This window comes from Corvus cornix, chromosome 13 (genome assembly GCF_000738735.6).
Source record: "Corvus cornix cornix isolate S_Up_H32 chromosome 13, ASM73873v5, whole genome shotgun sequence".
Lineage (NCBI taxonomy): Eukaryota > Metazoa > Chordata > Aves > Passeriformes > Corvidae > Corvus > Corvus cornix.
In genome coordinates this window covers 1446517-1463482 of record NC_046343.1, presented here as the reverse complement: position 1 = coordinate 1463482, position 16966 = coordinate 1446517, and the positions used below count along the sequence as shown (strand labels likewise).

The 16966-nt window shown below is 44.6% G+C and overlaps 1 protein-coding gene and 1 long non-coding RNA gene across 2 annotated transcripts; one reads left to right on the top strand and one right to left on the bottom strand.

Moving 5' to 3' along the window:
* Positions 1-6: 6 nt before the first annotated feature.
* On the bottom strand, positions 7-659 carry LOC104689482. The gene is made up of 2 exons (XR_751830.3): positions 379-659; positions 7-294 (listed from the first exon to the last, which is right to left on the bottom strand). It is a non-coding gene; the product is annotated as an uncharacterized LOC104689482 (long non-coding RNA).
* Positions 660-714: 55 nt separating this feature from the next.
* Positions 715-16817, top strand: HSPA4 (heat shock protein family A (Hsp70) member 4). Its single transcript, XM_039559457.1, has 19 exons — positions 715-873; positions 4991-5048; positions 6689-6829; positions 7033-7155; positions 7608-7707; positions 8059-8192; positions 9515-9759; positions 10134-10210; positions 10492-10643; positions 10766-10872; positions 11222-11355; positions 11789-11970; positions 12332-12418; positions 12922-13074; positions 13543-13668; positions 14375-14482; positions 14780-14899; positions 15271-15432; positions 15637-16817. The coding sequence occupies exons 1-19, from the start codon at positions 767-769 to the stop codon at positions 15832-15834; spliced, it is 2514 nt and encodes an 837-aa protein (XP_039415391.1). The 5' UTR covers positions 715-766; the 3' UTR covers positions 15835-16817.
* The last annotated feature ends 149 nt before the right edge of the window (positions 16818-16966 follow it).

The following is a 16966-nucleotide window of genomic DNA, read 5'->3' as shown; positions in this document are numbered from 1 at the left end:
CGGACATAAAGCAATCATATGCTGAATTTTATTGGGAGCACGGTTGGTACCAAATTATCTTTTAACCACAATCTCAAATTCTCACACCTTGGATTTTCAACCTAGGATCTCAAACCAGGCGTGGACTTTCTGCTGCAATTCAGGAACAATCAGAACATCGAATTCCAGAATGGTTTGGGTTAAAAGGACCTTAAAGATCATCTTATTCCACCCCTGCCATGGGCAGGGACACCTTCCACTATCCCAGGTTGCTCCAAGTCCTGTCCATCCTGGCTTGGACACTTCCAGCAATGTCTGAACCGCAAAAGAAAAATAGGAAAGAGGCATTTAAGTCCTTTTCTGCAAAAACTGTCTTTCCATAAACTGTAATTTTATTACCATTAAATCTCACGGTGTGCTGTTTCCATCCACCCCATCTGTCACCCTCAGGTCGTTACATCATGGGCAGGAAAAAGTTCCACTAGACGGCTTTCCTGTGGCACCGACAAGCCTCGGACTGAGGGCAATAACTCAGCGACCTTTGCAGTGCCGCCAAGTTGAGACTTTATCGCCTTTTTCTCCCGTTCCTCGAAGATTACGCAAGGAAACGACTCCGCCGAAGGGAAAAGGCGGCGAGCGCGGAGCCCCCTCAGAGCCGCCGCCCCCGGCCCCGCCGCCCGGCCCGCGCTCTCGCGAGATCTCGGCCGCCCCAGCGCCGGCGCGGCCGCGGCCCGACGGGATCTTTCGAGAATTGCCGGTGCCGCGCTCCCCCCTCAGCGCCGCCGCCATGTCCGTGGTGGGCATCGACCTGGGCTTCCAGAGCTGCTACGTGGCCGTGGCCCGCGCCGGCGGCATCGAGACCGTCGCCAACGAGTACAGCGACCGCAGCACGCCGTGAGTGAACGCCGGAGCCGCGCTGAGGCGGCGGCAAGGCTCCCGCGGGGCCCGGCGTGGCGGGGCCGGGCAGGGAGGGAAGCGGCGGGGCCGGGGGAACGGAGGTATAAAGTGCTTAGAGAGAGAGAAGCGGTAAAGCGCGGCAGTCACGGAGGGGGCTCCCGGAGACCCGCTCAGCTGCCGTTCGTAGAATCACAGAATCATAGAATGTTAAGGGGTTGGAGGGGACCTTAAAGCTCATCCAGTTCTACACCTCTGCGATGAGTAGGGACACCTTCCAGTAGACCAGATTGCTCCGAACCCCATCCAGCCTGGCTTCGAACACTTCCAGGGATGGGGCAGCCACAGTTTCTGTGGGCAATATGTGCCAGTGCCTCATCGCCCTCACAGGGAACAATTTCTACCGTATATTTAACCTAAATTTCCCCTCTTACAGTCTGAAGCCATTCCCCCTTGTGCTGTCAGTCCAGTTCCTGATGCAGAGTCCTTCTCCAGCTTCCCTGTAGCCCCTTCAGACGCTGGAAGATGCTCCGAGGTGACCGCAGAACCTTCTCTTTTCCAGGCTGAACAGCCCCAGCTCTCTCAGCCCTTCGGTGCAGTACGGCCGGTTTGTCCCCCCCGAGGCGGGGCTGTGCTCTTGGGATTAGAAGGACGGGGGCTGTGAGTGTAGGACAAAACATCCCTGGCTGCTGGAAGTGCCAGACCTTAATTCCCTGTGTGTTCACACGGCGAGTTCTGGTAGCATGGTTCTCATTCCCCTGCAGTCCCAGCGCAGCAGGACCGGGGAGGGCTCAGCTGGTGCCGGGCTCGGTGTGACCCCCACGGCCTGTCCTGGGATCAGAGTTTGGGAAAGCTGCTCAGCAGCCTGGAGTGCCAGGACAAGGGCAATAGCTTCAAACTGACAGAGAGGAGGTTTGGATTGGATATTGGGAAGGAATTCTTCCCTGGGAGGGTGGGCAGGCCCTGGCACAGGGTGCCCAGAGCAGCTGTGGCTGCCCCTGGATCCCTGGCAGTGTCCAAGGCCAGGCTGGACATTGGGGCTTGGAGCAGCCTGGGACAGTGGAAGGTGTCCCTGCCATGGCAGGGGTGAGACTGGATGAGCTTTAAGGTCTCTCCCAATGTAAATCATTCCGTGATTCCATGATATAACATGATCAGTATATTCTAGCCCTGCTCATATAATGATCCTTCCCAACACATTCTTAACAGGGGTGTTCATTGCCACTTTTAATAAGGAACTTCCTAAGAAGGAGAGAGAGAACTGGGGTAAAACTCTGTGAATGAATTGCAAAATGAAAGCGGAAAAAGAATTTGCATCGGACCTGGAGGGGAGCTGTGGGGAAAGCTGTCCTAAAAGTGTTCCTGCAGCTTACCTTCTGTTGCAGTATGGCTTTATTTGAGCAGGTATTGAAGTAGCTGTCTCCGTGAGACAGTTGCATCATCCTCCATGTTTGGGTTTTTTTAGATCCCTTGTATCTCTTCAGAAAGCCCAGAGTGACCTTGCTTCTCACTAGACAATACATCACTGTTTGCTTGCCCCTGTCTTTAAGCAATGAATAAATGGAGAAGGAAATTTTGAATTCAGCACATATGCTCAAGTATCTGGAGATCTTTTAAGTGTTCTCAATAATGGGGGAGTTTAAAGGTTAGATGTGCTGGGAAAACGTTGAATGTAGAGACTATCCGAGCTGTGCTCTAATAGCTGTAGGTATTTGGCCCTCAGGGAGTTGAAGTTCTGCTGATAAATATATCTGTGTATTTGAGATGTGAGCACAAATCTCCCTTGTTGAAGGAGATGAGCTAAATAAAATATCTGACACAGTGCATCTCTTGGGAAATAATTCAGTTATGGGAGCCTGAAGTGGAATTGGAAGAAATGAGCATAATGAAAATGAGAGGGTTTTAACAGGACTTAATCTCCAGGTACTGTTCTGAGGGAATGCAGAAAACCATTTTGCAAGCAGACCCTTCTATTAAAAGAAATTCCGAATGGTGTTTAAGTGACTTAGAATCAGAAGCCTGGTTCAAAAAGTCAGTGCTGAGCAGTTATAGTGGGGAAGCCATGCAAGGTGGTGTGACAGGTTTCCTCAGGCACTGGCTCATGGTCAGGGTTAAACACTGTGTTTCTATGTGTTATTGTAATAATTTGTATTACTAAAATAAACCCCAGCTGAGTGCATTGTATTGAGTTCAGTGGCAGATGACACTCCCACAGAATCTGCTTTCAGCTCTGGTACTTGGATTCTTCTGGAATCCTGTAAAAGTTGAACTTGCACATCCCAAAGCTGTGCAAACCATGTTTGTCTTTGGACATGGAAAAGTGGTAGAGAGAGAGAAAGGTGGTGGAAACTGAGAGGGAAAAATGAGATAGTTTCATTATTTCTATAGAAATGAAGGGACTTCAGTTAAAATCATTGTGATTGACCTTCTGGAGCTGGTGCTGATGGTCAATGCTGAGGACACGAGCTGTCAGGGGACAGGGGGTCTCAGGAAGTGGCAGTGGGTGGGAGGATGAGGTGGTGCCTCCAGGTATGTGAAGCAGAGATTTTAACTTTCTAAAGCTGTTTCATTAGACCTCTGATGACCTTCACTGTGATGGTTTCTACTTTAAATGCACTGGTTAGTTATTCAGCTTCCAGAAGTTGTGTAAGAGTGTAATTTGTTTTTCATGAGTTTACTGGTTCCTGTGAACTGATTTGCAGAATGAGACTGGATGAAAATTCTTCCTTCTCTCCCTCCTTCTTCCCAGTTTCACTCACCTCTGTGCTAGTTCCCTGCATGACTCCCCAAGGCTCTCATCTAAATCTACATTTGTGTTGGTGAGGGGATCTTGGTTTGTGAATTCAACAGTGAAGTAGCAGGATATTTTTATTTTGGCCAAGAGAAAGGTAACAATTCACATCTTAATTCCTTTCAGGAGACAGAGTAAATTAATACCTAGCTCCCTGCTCTGGGCTTGTTAGATTTTTACCCCTGTTCCATTGGTGTGGGCCTGAGATTAGTTTTTTAAACTAATCTCTTGAGTAGTTGTTTCAAACAACTACAGATTTATTTGGAAATGTTAATTCTGTTGCAACACATGCTTAGGGTAGGCCTTGTTGCATTTGTGAAGATATTAATAAATTAGAAGAAGATATAAACCCAGTGCAATTCTATCACCCCAGCCTTCCGGTCTGGTTTTGTCAGTTTCTGCTTGGAACACCCAATTCCAAACCTCAGGCTGAGCTGGACTGTTTCCTGTGGCAGCCCTATGGCATCACCCTGCTGTAAAGCAGATTCTTAACCTGCTGCATGGAGAGCAGCTTAATTAGACTGTTGGGATGTTGTGTGAGCAGTAAAGATCTGCTTGCCTAATGTCAGGGTTCCCCCCACCAAGTTTACCTCAGTGGTATGAGGAGCTTGGATTAGAGGGCTGGATTTCATTTTGTTAGGGCTCCTACAGTTCTTTAAATATGTAAATCAAAAGGCTGAATTGGCCTAGGAATTTCTCCAAAAAGGAGGATTTCTTTATTCAGAACTGCAGGCTGTCACAGAGCAGTGGGGAGGGAACATAATTTCTCTTTCTGTGGTTCATGTTATTTCAGTGGGTACAGATGAAACTCTGAAAGACCAATCTTTCTCTGCAGGTATTTTCTTCCTGCCCTTGAAGGGTTTGCCTTAAAACTGGAAAGCTTAGTTAGCATCTCCTACAGACGTGTAGGAACGATTTCCTTAATATCTGATTCACCTCCTGTTTGTCTGCTAACAGTCGAATGTTTCCTGTGTTATTAGCAACCAACTTATCCTTGAGTGCATCAGATACACGGGCAATTACTGAGATAAGGCTGTCTGCCCCGTCAGTGCTTAGAGGGGAAACTTGAAGGAGCGTGGATGAGGTTGGGGTTAGTGCTGTCCTGCAGGGAGGACTGTTGCTGTTTTAAATGCAATTACAGCGCTTGTTTTTCCCAGAATCCACAGAACGTTCCATGCGTAGATTGCAGTGAGTGACCAACTTCCTTAATGGACCAAATCATATTAATTAGACCAGTGATCTTCTAAACAGCAGCAATACTTTTTACCCAAAAGATGTGCAGTGCAGCTCTACAGTCACTGACTGAACTCACTCTTTTCCTTGCAGAGCCTGTATATCCTTTGGGCCCAAGAATCGCTCGATCGGTGCTGCAGCTAAAAGCCAGGTGAGCGTGGGGTTTGGGTAAAACAACTTCAGAGCAGCAGTGTGGGGCTTATCGCTGCAGATAACAGATGTCCCTGAGCTGCTGCCCTGGTGTCTCCATAACTGATGAACAGCTGAGCTTCCCTCAGCTGTTCACCATGGACTGCTGCTTTGTCATCTGGCAGAGAAATCTCAGGGTTGATCCTTGCACATAATGAATTGTACAAAATAAAGCTGTGCCTCTTAAGAAATTCTGAGGACTGCTGATTTTGTTTTTCAGGTTGCAAACATAAATTCTAAAGCTAAACAGTGGTGTTTCACCCTGCCTTAGCTTATTCCATTTCCTGTGCTTTATGATGGCTTTTAATTATGTGACTGTTCTATAGAATTCCATTAAGTGCATGATTTTGGCAGAAAGGGGACATATTTGAGTGTAAATAGATAGTGCTTTCTTGACCCTTTGTGGCTGAATTACAACCTAAATATCTCTCTTGGGTGTTCTTGCCCACGTCTGAATTTCTGTTGCTGTAGGCAGGTAAATGTGATTTAAGGATTGAGAAGAAGTTAAGCTGATTTGTCCTACTCATGGTATTTGGGTCCTGCTGTATCAGATTTAATGTTGCTGTGTAAGTAACCCCTATAAAAGATGATTTATTTTTTTCAAGTCTTCTACAGGAAGTGACTAGTCAAACAGTTGGTTTTTCTTAGCCTAAAAAGCCTAGAATTGTGTGAAGATTCATTATCTAAAATACAAAAATCCCTGGACACAGCCATGTTATTCAAGAACAGCACAACTGTACTAGAACCAAACACAGCTGTTTTTTCTGGAATTGAGTGTCTGCTTAGCTTAACGAAATCCATTGGTGCAGAGCCCTGTAGAGATGAGTATGTCCTGCACAGACTAAACTTAGACAACGTCCAGCCCAAGTTACTTAGGAAGCAGACACCTGCCTGAGCCCAAATCCCAGGTAATGCTCTGTGGAACAGTACCTGTCTGCTCTCAGTGCCTGTGGTTTTCAGTGCGTGCCTCGCTCCGGTGTCAGTGACAGAATTCCCTTCACTTGTGCTACGTGAAGCAAGCTGGGATGGGCTTTCACTTCTCTGTGCTGATCTCTGCTGTTAATGAAAGTCAGTCTACCTTTTGTCAGTTAAATCAAGGTGACAGTATCATCTTAAGGGGACCTCCTGACTTTTTAAAGCTTCTTGAGCAGGTCCTTGAGCTGTTTTCTGGGAATATCTGTGTGTTGAGTGTCATGTGCATGTGATGAACCTGAGCTGGAATTTACATCCATGTGCTTGTTATGTTTGGGCAATCACTGATTGTAGAAAGGTAGGGGGTAGAAAACAGGTAAGTGGGAAGGAGGTTTTGCTAACCGTTCTAAAGTGTGTCCTACACATACACTATGAAATTTGAGTGCTGTTGTAATCAATATTTTATAGACTTGGCTCAGTTTTTAGCGTACATTTTATTTTCCATCTCAAATTCCTGTAGGTTCCCTGAGCAGCCAGAGGGAAGTTGCCTCCCAGCACCTGCCCAGATACTGTTAAGATACAAATGACAAAAATATTCTGGCAAGAGAAGCATGAGAACAAAACTCTGTCTTCTGTTTGAAATTCAGATGTTCCCCTGCCATGTTGTATTAAAGATTTCTTTTTCTCTAGGTTATTTCAAATGCAAAGAATACAGTACAAAGTTTTAAAAGATTTCATGGTCGTGCATTCTCAGATCCCTTTGTTCAAGCTGAAAAAGCAAGCCTTGCCTATGAACTTGTCCAGCTGCCAACAGGCTCAACTGGCATCAAGGTAAGTGTGGCATGTCTGAGAAAGAGCCAGAGGAGGAAACTGATAAAGTTTCCTTTTATTTCTTTGGTTTGAATCTGCTCGCTGTAGTTTGTGTTCTCTTTTGGATGGAAAGCCTTAATAGGGAAGGGAATAAAAGGCAGATGATGGGGATGGTGCATGGGTTCCACTGCAGCGTAATGAGCGTGCACAATCTTTGTTTGAAGGCCATGTATATGGAAGAAGAAAGAAACTTTACAATTGAGCAGGTGACAGGAATGCTTCTTACCAAATTAAAGGAGACTGCTGAGAATGCGCTTAAGAAGCCTGTGGTTGACTGTGTTGTTTCTGTAAGTATGGAATCCAACAGAATACACAAAACTTAGTTACTGTCTGAACTGAAATGGCTGCAGCATTAAATGAAATCTGATTAAATTGCCCAGTAAACTTGAATATCCAGATATCTTTCTTTTCTGTTTAAACTCAATCTTACGTCTCTTGAAAACTAGACTTATTTCATTAATGTTCTTAAATTGCTGCTAATTAGCAGCATAAATAATATTTGATACCTATTTCTGATTATGTGCTCCAAAAATGAGTGGCTTGTGATAGGGAATGGAAAAAGTAACTTTGTGTTCATGTAATTTTCTTTTTTTTTGCTTTTTCTCTATTGCAACTGAAATGAACACTGCATTTGAAGGAGGCCTCAGCTGTGCTCCTTGAGCTCACTGTCCACACTTGTAACTGTTTACTAAAGGTGGCTCCTATAAATGTTAATATTGGCTCTCTGACCTCCTTGCAGGTTCCTTGTTTCTACACAGATGCAGAAAGGAGGTCTGTGATGGATGCTACCCAGATTGCTGGTCTCAACTGTCTGAGACTAATCAATGAAACAACGGCAGGTAATTCCTTCCTGTCCCTCACTCAGTGTTGTAGTTTGCTACGTCAAAGGGCTTTTATTCTGCCAGTGGGCCTTGCTTTCTGGAATTACAGCTGCTTTTGTACACTTGAAATAGATGAGTTGATCAGAAAGTTTCCTAAATTCTGGTCTGTTTTTTCATTGCTTTACAAAAGCATAAAGATACTTTGTGAATATCTGTTTTAATGCAGCTGAGGGAAGGGCTGGTACTGCTTAATGTTCTTCCATGTTTCTTTAGCATTGGGAGTTTTGTTTAATGTGAGAAGCACACTGAAATGCTTATTTCTTGATAATTATAAACCTGAATGTCTTAACTATACTTTTATTTCTGTAGTTGCCCTTGCATATGGGATCTATAAGCAAGACCTGCCTGCCTTGGAAGAAAAGCCACGGAACGTTGTTTTTGTGGACATGGGGCATTCTGCATATCAAGTTTCTGTTTGTGCATTCAACAAAGGCAAACTGAAAGTAAACAAGCTGTTACACATCCATTTTAATTATCTGTAGAACATTCATCAGCACATCCATGGACTGTGGCAGGCAAGCCTGCCTGGCTTCACAGAGGGGCGTCCACACAGCTCAATTCATGTTCTTAAAATTGCACTTTGTCTGGAGCAAAAAGTAGGGCAGGGAACTAGAGAGCTTTTGAGCAGTGTGTGGAGGAAGCAAACATGCCTTAATCAGCAGACTCTGGCAAAGAATAAAAAATCTGGATTAAATGGTTTATTCAGAAATTATCATATCTGACTGTGTGCTGCTTTCAAAAGACTACTCCAGTTCAGTCATGAGATCTGGTGTTAAACCAAGAATTCCTACAATGGTGTAAGCGCCAGACATTGTTTCTGAACCCTCACTGTGGTGCTCATGTGCAAGAGTAGAAACATTCCTGATTGCTTTAAGCTGCCAGTGGAAGCTCAGCAGATGACAGTGTACTTCTGAGTGTACATTGCCAAAGCATTGCTATTTTCCAGCAAATACTAACATCTTAGTGGCTTTTTTATTATTACAGTTTATTATTACAATCTGGCCTTGGCAGTTACAATAACTTTCTCATGAGTGGCTGGAGAAACAGATGCAAAATTTAAAGCATTAAATAATTAAATGCTGAGAAATGTTCTGAAAACATTTGTTTTCTCATAGTTTTGTTTAGTGAAGAAATGTAACCTTTATGTTTCTCTTGGATTTGTTTTTTAACTTGGAAGCCATGGCAGTGTGGAAGGAATGCTTGGGGGTGTAGAGTGGAGGGCTGTTGGGCAGTGTAGAGATCAAAGCCAGTGTGAAGGGGTATTGAGGGTAATGTGATACTTCACTGATTTCTGTTCCTAAAAAAATTAATTCATGGTGTGTTTACAGAGCAGAATGAGCTGAGGTGGGTGGGCTACAGGTGTTCTTTGCAGATAACTCCTTCACCAAAAATGAGCACCTGTTTTAAGAGTTAGTATCATTTATTCTCTTCCTGTTTTATTTTTAGCTTGGTGTAAGCACATTCCACCCTTAGGAGGCATCAAATATTAAACTGGGATATGACTCAAACTGACAGTGGCTAAGCAGAATTTGGAAACAGAGGCCTGCTCCCAGCACAAGCTATGGAACAGATTGTGTTCCTAAGTCCTGCACTATCTCCCTAAATTCCTTTTAAAGCAGTTGTCACCTCATTCCAGGAAGGCCGATTTCTTTGACTTAGGGTTGAACTATATTTGAAACAAAGCAGTGCTTTGATGTTAACTGCTAATTGCTTTCATGGAGTACTGGCACATTGTTCTGTTACTGAAGCGTTCCCTTCCTTTAAGGTTCTCGCTACAGCATTCGATACAACCCTTGGAGGCAGGAAGTTTGATGAGGTGTTGGTGGAATACTTTTGTGAGGAGTTTGGGAAGAAATACAAACTTGACATCAAGTCCAAGATCCGAGCGCTGCTGAGGCTGTACCAGGAGTGTGAGAGGCTGAAGAAGCTGATGAGTGCCAATGCCTCTGACCTGCCCATGAACATAGAGTGCTTCATGAATGATATAGATGTGTCTGGAACCATGAACAGGTAACCTTGGCTCCTCTACATGGGGAAACTTCAGAGTGCCCTTCAGGCAATTGAAAACTTGGTACTAAGTGTCAGCTTTTAGGGCTGCAGGGGGGTGAGAAATGAAACAACGTGTGCAGGAATGCTGCTGGAAATGAAAATGTTTACAGCCTGGTCAGTGGCCTTGAGTTAGGAATGTGAATATTGCAAGGGTGCCACGGTTACTGGAACCAAGTTTTGTCTGGGAGAATATACTAAAGCATAAAGCTAGGACTGGAGGAGAGAAGACCCTGCAGTAAACAGTGAAGGTGGCATTCCTTCAGTTTGGGCATCCTTTTGTGTTTGCAACGTTGCTTATGGTGTGCTAGAGTTTTGTTTATGGCTTCTCCCAACAGAAGCAAATTTTTAGAGATGTGTGAAGGACTCCTGGCAAGAGTGGAGCCACCCCTTCGCAGCGTGCTGGAGCAAGCCAGTAAGTGGGGGTGTGTGTGGGGCTGTTCTGCGTGCAGACAGGAGCCAGCCAGAGTGCAGGCTTCCTTTGCATGTCGGACACGAGGATTTACCACAAAACAATTGCTTGTTTAGTAGTTACGAGATTAAAAAACTTTCTCACACAAGCTGAAATCTGAAATTTTTACTGCTTAGAAACTTAGAGAACAAGCCTAGTGTTGGTCTGTTAAAACTTCTGGTTTATGACGTCAGTGTGTTCATGTGAAAAAGAAACATTTCATCTACTGTCTGACTCCTTTCTAGGGTTAAAGAAGGAGGATATTTATGCAGTAGAGATAGTTGGTGGTACCACAAGAATCCCTGCTGTAAAAGAGAAGATCAGTAAGTTTTTTGGCAAAGAAGTCAGTACGACCCTGAATGCAGATGAGGCTGTGGCACGAGGCTGTGCACTGCAGGTAAAAAGTGCTGCTTGTTCTAGCTGTGAGGATATTAAGCAGCATCAATAGCTACTTGGTGAATGAAATGCTTGTTCACCTAAAGTCTGAACGTTTGTAATGTGGCTTTTGTGCTCTTGCAGTGTGCAATTTTGTCCCCGGCTTTCAAAGTGAGAGAGTTTTCTATCACAGATTTGATACCATATCCCATCTCTTTGCGATGGAATTCGCCAGCAGAGGAAGGCCTAAGGTAAAAACAGCTCAATCTTCTTGCATGTGACAGCTTAAAATTACTGGTGACAATCAGAGTAAATAACAAACATGAGTAAGTACCCTTAGAACAGGGTATTTCCAGGGTTAAATACCCATTTAGCACTTCAGGTTTGATACTTGTGAAGTTAATGATGGTAGAAAACAAAACCAAGGTGGAGTGGCTGTTTGGCACTTCCTGCATGGCTGTTTGGTGTTATTTAACCTGAAAAATCAGGACAGTCTTGTCACTTTTTAAGGAAGCTTTTCCATTAGGAGTATCTAGAAATGTGCTGTTACCTTGCCAGCTCTGTTGTCATACTGAACACAGGCTGTGTTTTCTCTTGCAGCGACTGTGAGGTCTTCCCCAAAAACCATGCTGCTCCCTTTTCCAAGGTCCTCACTTTCTACAGGAAGGAGCCCTTCACTCTGGAGGCCTACTACAGTTCCCCCAAGGAGCTGCCTTACCCAGACCCTGCTATAGGTTAGCACCGTTCTGTACCTTTAACTAAGAGTCTTTTCTATGTTTCAAGCTTTTTCTGTCTAATTATATAGTCTGCACATGCAGCCTACTGCAAATGCTCTCAGGGTGACATTTCAAATGGATTTTCAGTAAAATAGGTGGAGTAACATGAAGTTTGTGGGCAAAAAGAGCATCCTAATACTGCAGCAGACCTGGTAGGGGCACGCTGAGAGTTGTGCAGTCTTTTGCTCTGATAAAAGTAACACCAGGTTTTACATAGAGAATTCTCAATAGCTGTGCCCCTGCATTGCCGAGTAAAAATACTGGATTGTCCAACTTGAGTAGGTTTTAACATTCCCTGAGCACATTGCCGTGAGCTGTGTCAGCAGCAGTTGGGGTTTGCTTTGCATTCAGTGCTTGGGTTAATCAAGTGTTCGCTTTTTTCTCTGTTTAGCTCACTTCTTGGTTCAGAAGGTCACTCCTCAAACAGATGGATCCAGTTCCAAAGTGAAAGTCAAAGTCAGAGTAAATATCCATGGCATCTTCAGTGTTTCAAGTGCATCTTTGGTGGAGGTTCATAAATCTGATGAGAACGAGGAGCCAATGGAGACGGATCAGCACGCAAAGGAGGAGGAGGTAACAGACTCACTGGTGCCAGCTGCTCAGAATCCCCGTGAAGCACAGCTGGCCAAGGTCTCAGGCTTGTGTAAGGATTTACTAGACATGCCCACAACTAAAATACGAGATTGAGTACTAATTGTGGTATGTTACACCAGTGACAGAACTCTTGAAACTAGGATTGAGGTATAGATCAAATTCTTAATGATGGAGCTGTGGCTTGCTGGAGCAAAGACTGGGAGCTCATAATTGATTCCTTCAGTTTTCAGTCTGTTTTTTTTGTCTAAAGAGCATTAGAGGTGTTAAGGGATTAGCCTAGGAACTGAAGCAGTGATCTGCATTTGTTTAATGTGTGAAATTGGATCTCTCTGAATTTCAGAAGATGCAAGTAGACGAGGAGCAACAAAAGGCTGAAGAGCAACAGCAAACCCAGCCTGAAAATAAGGCAGAGTCTGAAGAAATGGAGGTAACAGGAGCATTTGAGACTTTATTTTCATGAGATTCCTGAGAATATGAGGAGTGTGAGCACATCTGCTGCCTTTGTCATAGTTCTGGAAGCCGAACTTTTATTTCAGTGCCCTGGTGGTCTATTGTGATTAGAGCTTTAGAAAGGACACAAATGGCACTGATAACTGCAGACCTGTCAGGTGATCTGGTACTGATAAAATGGGGGAACTCTCCTGTTCAGGGAAGAAATAATCATCTAGTTTTCAATACCTTGACTACTAGAACAGTGTTCTGCCATGAGCACCCTCCCCCATGAATGTAGACAGAGTGCCCAGAAAAGGTCAGTGCCTGCATTAATTATCTCAGGCTTCAGCAGCTGAGGTGCCAGAATGGCAGGGAGCGCTTGGTTCTCTTGTTGAGGCACTAATTCAGCTCTTCTGGTGTAAACCTTGACTGCTCCCCTTGAGCTGAGTGGTGATGGTGTTTTTACTGTGAATATATTTATGTATTTCCTTAATGCAGACTTGTCAGGCTGACTCAAAGGATAAGAAAGTGGATCAGCCACCTCAGGCCAAGAAGGCCAAAGTGAAGACGACCACAGTGGACCTTCCCATCGAGAACCAGCTGGTGTGGCAGATAGGGAAGGACATGCTCAACTTGTTCATTGAGAATGAGGTAAACTCTTCCTTGCCCAAGCTAAAAATGTCACTTGTTGGTCTCCAGAAATGTTGTTCATTACACATGGTTAAGGATGGTCAAGGAAAGATGAAAAGGAATCAAACAAGCAGTTAGAAGTCAGAGGTGAGCAAGAGTGCCCCGTGGAGGCAGAATACATTCATTGCTGCTGATCCGTGGAGCTGTAACTCTCCAAGGGCTGTTCTGCAGGAAACCTCCAGAATCACCTGCAGGCACGAGGTGCAGGTGACCTTCAGGGTGGAGGTTCCTCAGCTGGAGAAGGATTGTCCTGTGCTGTATTGGACATCACACCAAAACTGAAATGAGTTTTCAGTCATGTGCTGTGCTAGAACCGTTCTGTAAATCACAGTTTTGCAAAATCTTGATCTGGTTTGCAAACAAGGTGTCCTGGAAATAAATGGTAAATTATGAGCTTTTTAGCCAACTAATTTGACACCTTGTTGACAGGGTAAGATGATAATGCAGGATAAGCTGGAGAAGGAGAGGAATGATGCCAAGAATGCAGTGGAGGAATACGTGTATGAAATGAGAGACAAGCTCTGTGGTGTTTACGAGAAGTTCGTCAGTGAGGATGTGAGTATTGCTGCTTGATTGTCCTGGTACAATCAACAGTTGGATTTAGTAACTCTTGACCTGTATCTCATACTATGTTTACATAAATTACATATTCAGACTTCAAATTTGAAGAAATAATTGTAACCTTTCTGGCTCTGATGATAATCTACTAAAAGTAGGCACTTGTATCTGAACTGGTTGCCTAAAAATCTCCTGGCATTATTATTAATCAGCTTTCCCTGTTGTACTGAAGGAGCTGGGTGTGTAATGAATTTAACTCTGATTCAGGGATGAATCTCTCAGCTCCTGACTGCATCCTCCTTGCTTTTAATGGAGCTTTGCCAGCCAGGTGTCTGCAGAGCCCAAACTGGGACATGCCAGGTGGCATTTACGGCACCTTTGCTAAAGAAAAGTTTCCCTCTGTTCTCAGGCTTGCTCATGTAGTGACAATGAAAACGTGCAGGGGACAAAAAAGCCTTTTATGTGACAGTATTGATCTGAACTGTGGCTGTCACAGAGGTTCTTCCTTGGGCCTGCAATCTGCCACAAAGCTGTATAGAAGAATATTTTATTTCTTATTTTTTACTAAAATAGGATAAAGAGTTCCAGACAGAGTTCTTCATGTTCTAAAAATACAACCCTTGCAGAAAGGTCCAGGTACCATTTAATACCATCTGTCACCTAATAAGTGATGTCACCTGCCTGTTTTGTGTGATTGCTGCAGGATCGGAATAGCTTCACGCTGAAGCTGGAAGATACAGAAATTTGGCTTTATGAAGATGGTGAAGACCAGCCCAAACAAATATACATTGATAAATTGACAGAACTGAAGGTCAGTGGTTCTTACATTCCCATGGGAATTTACTGAAGCTGGGGAACTTGGTTCCAGTGAGGAGCTGTCTGGGGTCTGAGAATCTGCTGATTCTGAGGTAACAAACTGCCTGCTTTGGATTGTGTGTGAGGAGCGGATCTCCAACAGACCTGTAACAACTTGGCTGAGGGAGGCTCAGGCTTTGCTGTAAGCAGAGGGAGTTCCGAGGAGTTCGGGAAGGTTGATGTGTCCTGTCAGACCTTGAGGATCCCTCAGTGATGCTCCATGAGTTTTGGTATCTGTTGTGCTTTGTTTCAGACTCTGGGTCAGCCTATTCAGGCAAGATTCCAAGAATCAGAGGAAAGACCAAAAGCATTTGAGGACTTGGGAAAGCAAATCCAGCAGTACATGAAAGCTGTTCATGCATTCAAAGCAAAGGTATTTCCATATTTAATTTCTGGAAAATGTAAGGAAACGGTACAAATATTTTCTGAATTTTAGGTAACCTGCTTCAGACAAAAATCTGGTGCAACCTCCCAGTAACAGATTTTCAGAAGTGGATTTTAGGCCTTGCACACCTCAGTCTCTTTTTAATCAGGTGTTTTATTTCCTCATGGAGGCAAAATGCCAACAGCAGGAGAACTTCAGGTCCTTGGTTACCGAGCTGTGGGTGATAAGCTTGGTTGATCTGTTAACCACAACAGCTCTTGGCTAAATGGCCTTTAGTATTTTGAAGCTAAGTTTTGAGGAAATCAGGATGCAGTTTCTGCTCAACCACTGACACAGCTGCTCCTGTTTGGGTGTTGCAGGATGAACTGTATGAGCACCTCGATGAAGCAGACGTGGCAAAGGTGGAGAAGAGCGCCAATGAAGCCATGGAGTGGATGAACAACAACCTCAACCTTCAGAACAAGAGGAGTCTTACTTTGGACCCAGTTATAAAAGCAAAAGACATACAAGCTAAAGCTAAAGTAAGTTTTTCTGCATAACTCGCTGTATTTCCATGAATTTTTGTGTTTATTGCTCTATCAGAAAATTCTGAGGTGAGAAATCTCAGAAGTACCAGGGAACATCAGCCCTCAACTGGAGCATTCCCAGCAGTGGTTTCAAAGGTTAAAGTTCAACTGTGGAAGATAAGACCATTTCTAAGGATGTGCTATTTCTGTGTGTTCTAGGAATTGGCAGGTATTTGTAATCCCATAGTGAACAAACCCAAACCCAAGGTGGAGCTGCCGAAGGAGGAGCAGAAGCCGACGGAACCCAACGGACCATTGGACGGGCAGGGAGACGCCGGGAGCGGGACCCAGCCTCCCGAGCAGGGCTCTGCCCCCACAGCCACCGACAAGAAGCTTCCAGAAATGGACATTGACTGAATTTCAGCACTTGTTTATATTATTGCAAACTACAATAAAGCTTTAAGTTGTTGACTTTGTACGTTCTGAATACAAACTGAAGCAAGTGAATCCCACAGCGCTCTTGGTAACTCTTGGAGAGGTTTGGGCAGGGCAGCAGGTCAGAACACGGAGGTGGCGAAGGACTCGCTCAGCTCAGCAGTGTTTGCCTTTATTGATTGTATTTAGAAGTTTTGGTAGTCTCTAGACCTCTAGGAACAGCCATAAGCTGCTTCTCCATTGTTAATGTCCAGGCTGAGTCAATCCTCCCTTGAAGGAGGGAGACAGCAACATCTGAAGTCTGATGTGCACCCTGCTCTTCCCTTTCCCTGCGGATTGCAGCACTGGCACTGCAGGGAGGGCAGGGGAGAGCCAAGGCAGAGTCTTCCATTGCCCTTGGTTTAGTGTTAATGCCTGCTCTGGACTCACTCTGATTTGCACTGGAACAGTTGATGGTTACAGGAGGTTTGCAGAGCAGGGGCTGGTTCATCAGCACCTTTATTCCTTAGCCCAGACTGTAGATCAGACTCCGAATGTGCTCCTGGACAGGGGAGTGCGTTTCTCACAAACTCCCCAGCTTTAGGCCCTGTAAACTCCTTGTCTCTAGTTAAATTAGCTGCTTGTAGAAAGAGTGAATACTTGTATTTCAGCTGCCTATGCTGATAGTTGATTCTGACTTGTTCCTAACTTTTTCTGGCAGGGGTATGCTTGCTTCCACGAGGCCTTCATTTGGAATGCTTGGTTTTTTGTTTTGGTTTCTTTTTTTCCAGGAAAACCAAGAACTGACGGAGATGTTGGTTTGTTTTGTTGGTTTTTTTTTTTTTTCTATGAGCTTTATACAATGATTTGCTTCTAGTACTGATTGTCATTAAACTTGCAAAAATTAATTTGTATGTGTTAAAATCCAAAGCTGAAAAACACCCGTTCAGATATTGCAAGAAATAAATGCACTGGATTCTACTGGATCACCTGCTGCAGCTGTTGATTCCAATGCAGAGGGAGCGGTGGAGGGAAGGGCTGTGTCCCCGGTTCTTGGGGTGTGCGGGGAGCTCCGCCGGGCCGCTCCCGGGCTTTGCGGCTTCCGTGCCCACGGGCTGTGGGGTGGGTGTGAGTT

Excerpts from the sequence above, each read along its gene's own strand:
- HSPA4 (XM_039559457.1), top strand. The coding sequence starts at position 767 with ATGTCCGTGGTGGGCATCGACCTGGGCTTCCAGAGCTGCTACGTGGCC. Across the intron at positions 10,211-10,491 it reads CAGCGTGCTGGAGCAAGCCA|GGTTAAAGAAGGAGGATATT; the intron begins GTAAGTGGGGGT and ends ACTCCTTTCTAG. Across the intron at positions 10,644-10,765 it reads CACGAGGCTGTGCACTGCAG|TGTGCAATTTTGTCCCCGGC; the intron begins GTAAAAAGTGCT and ends GTGCTCTTGCAG.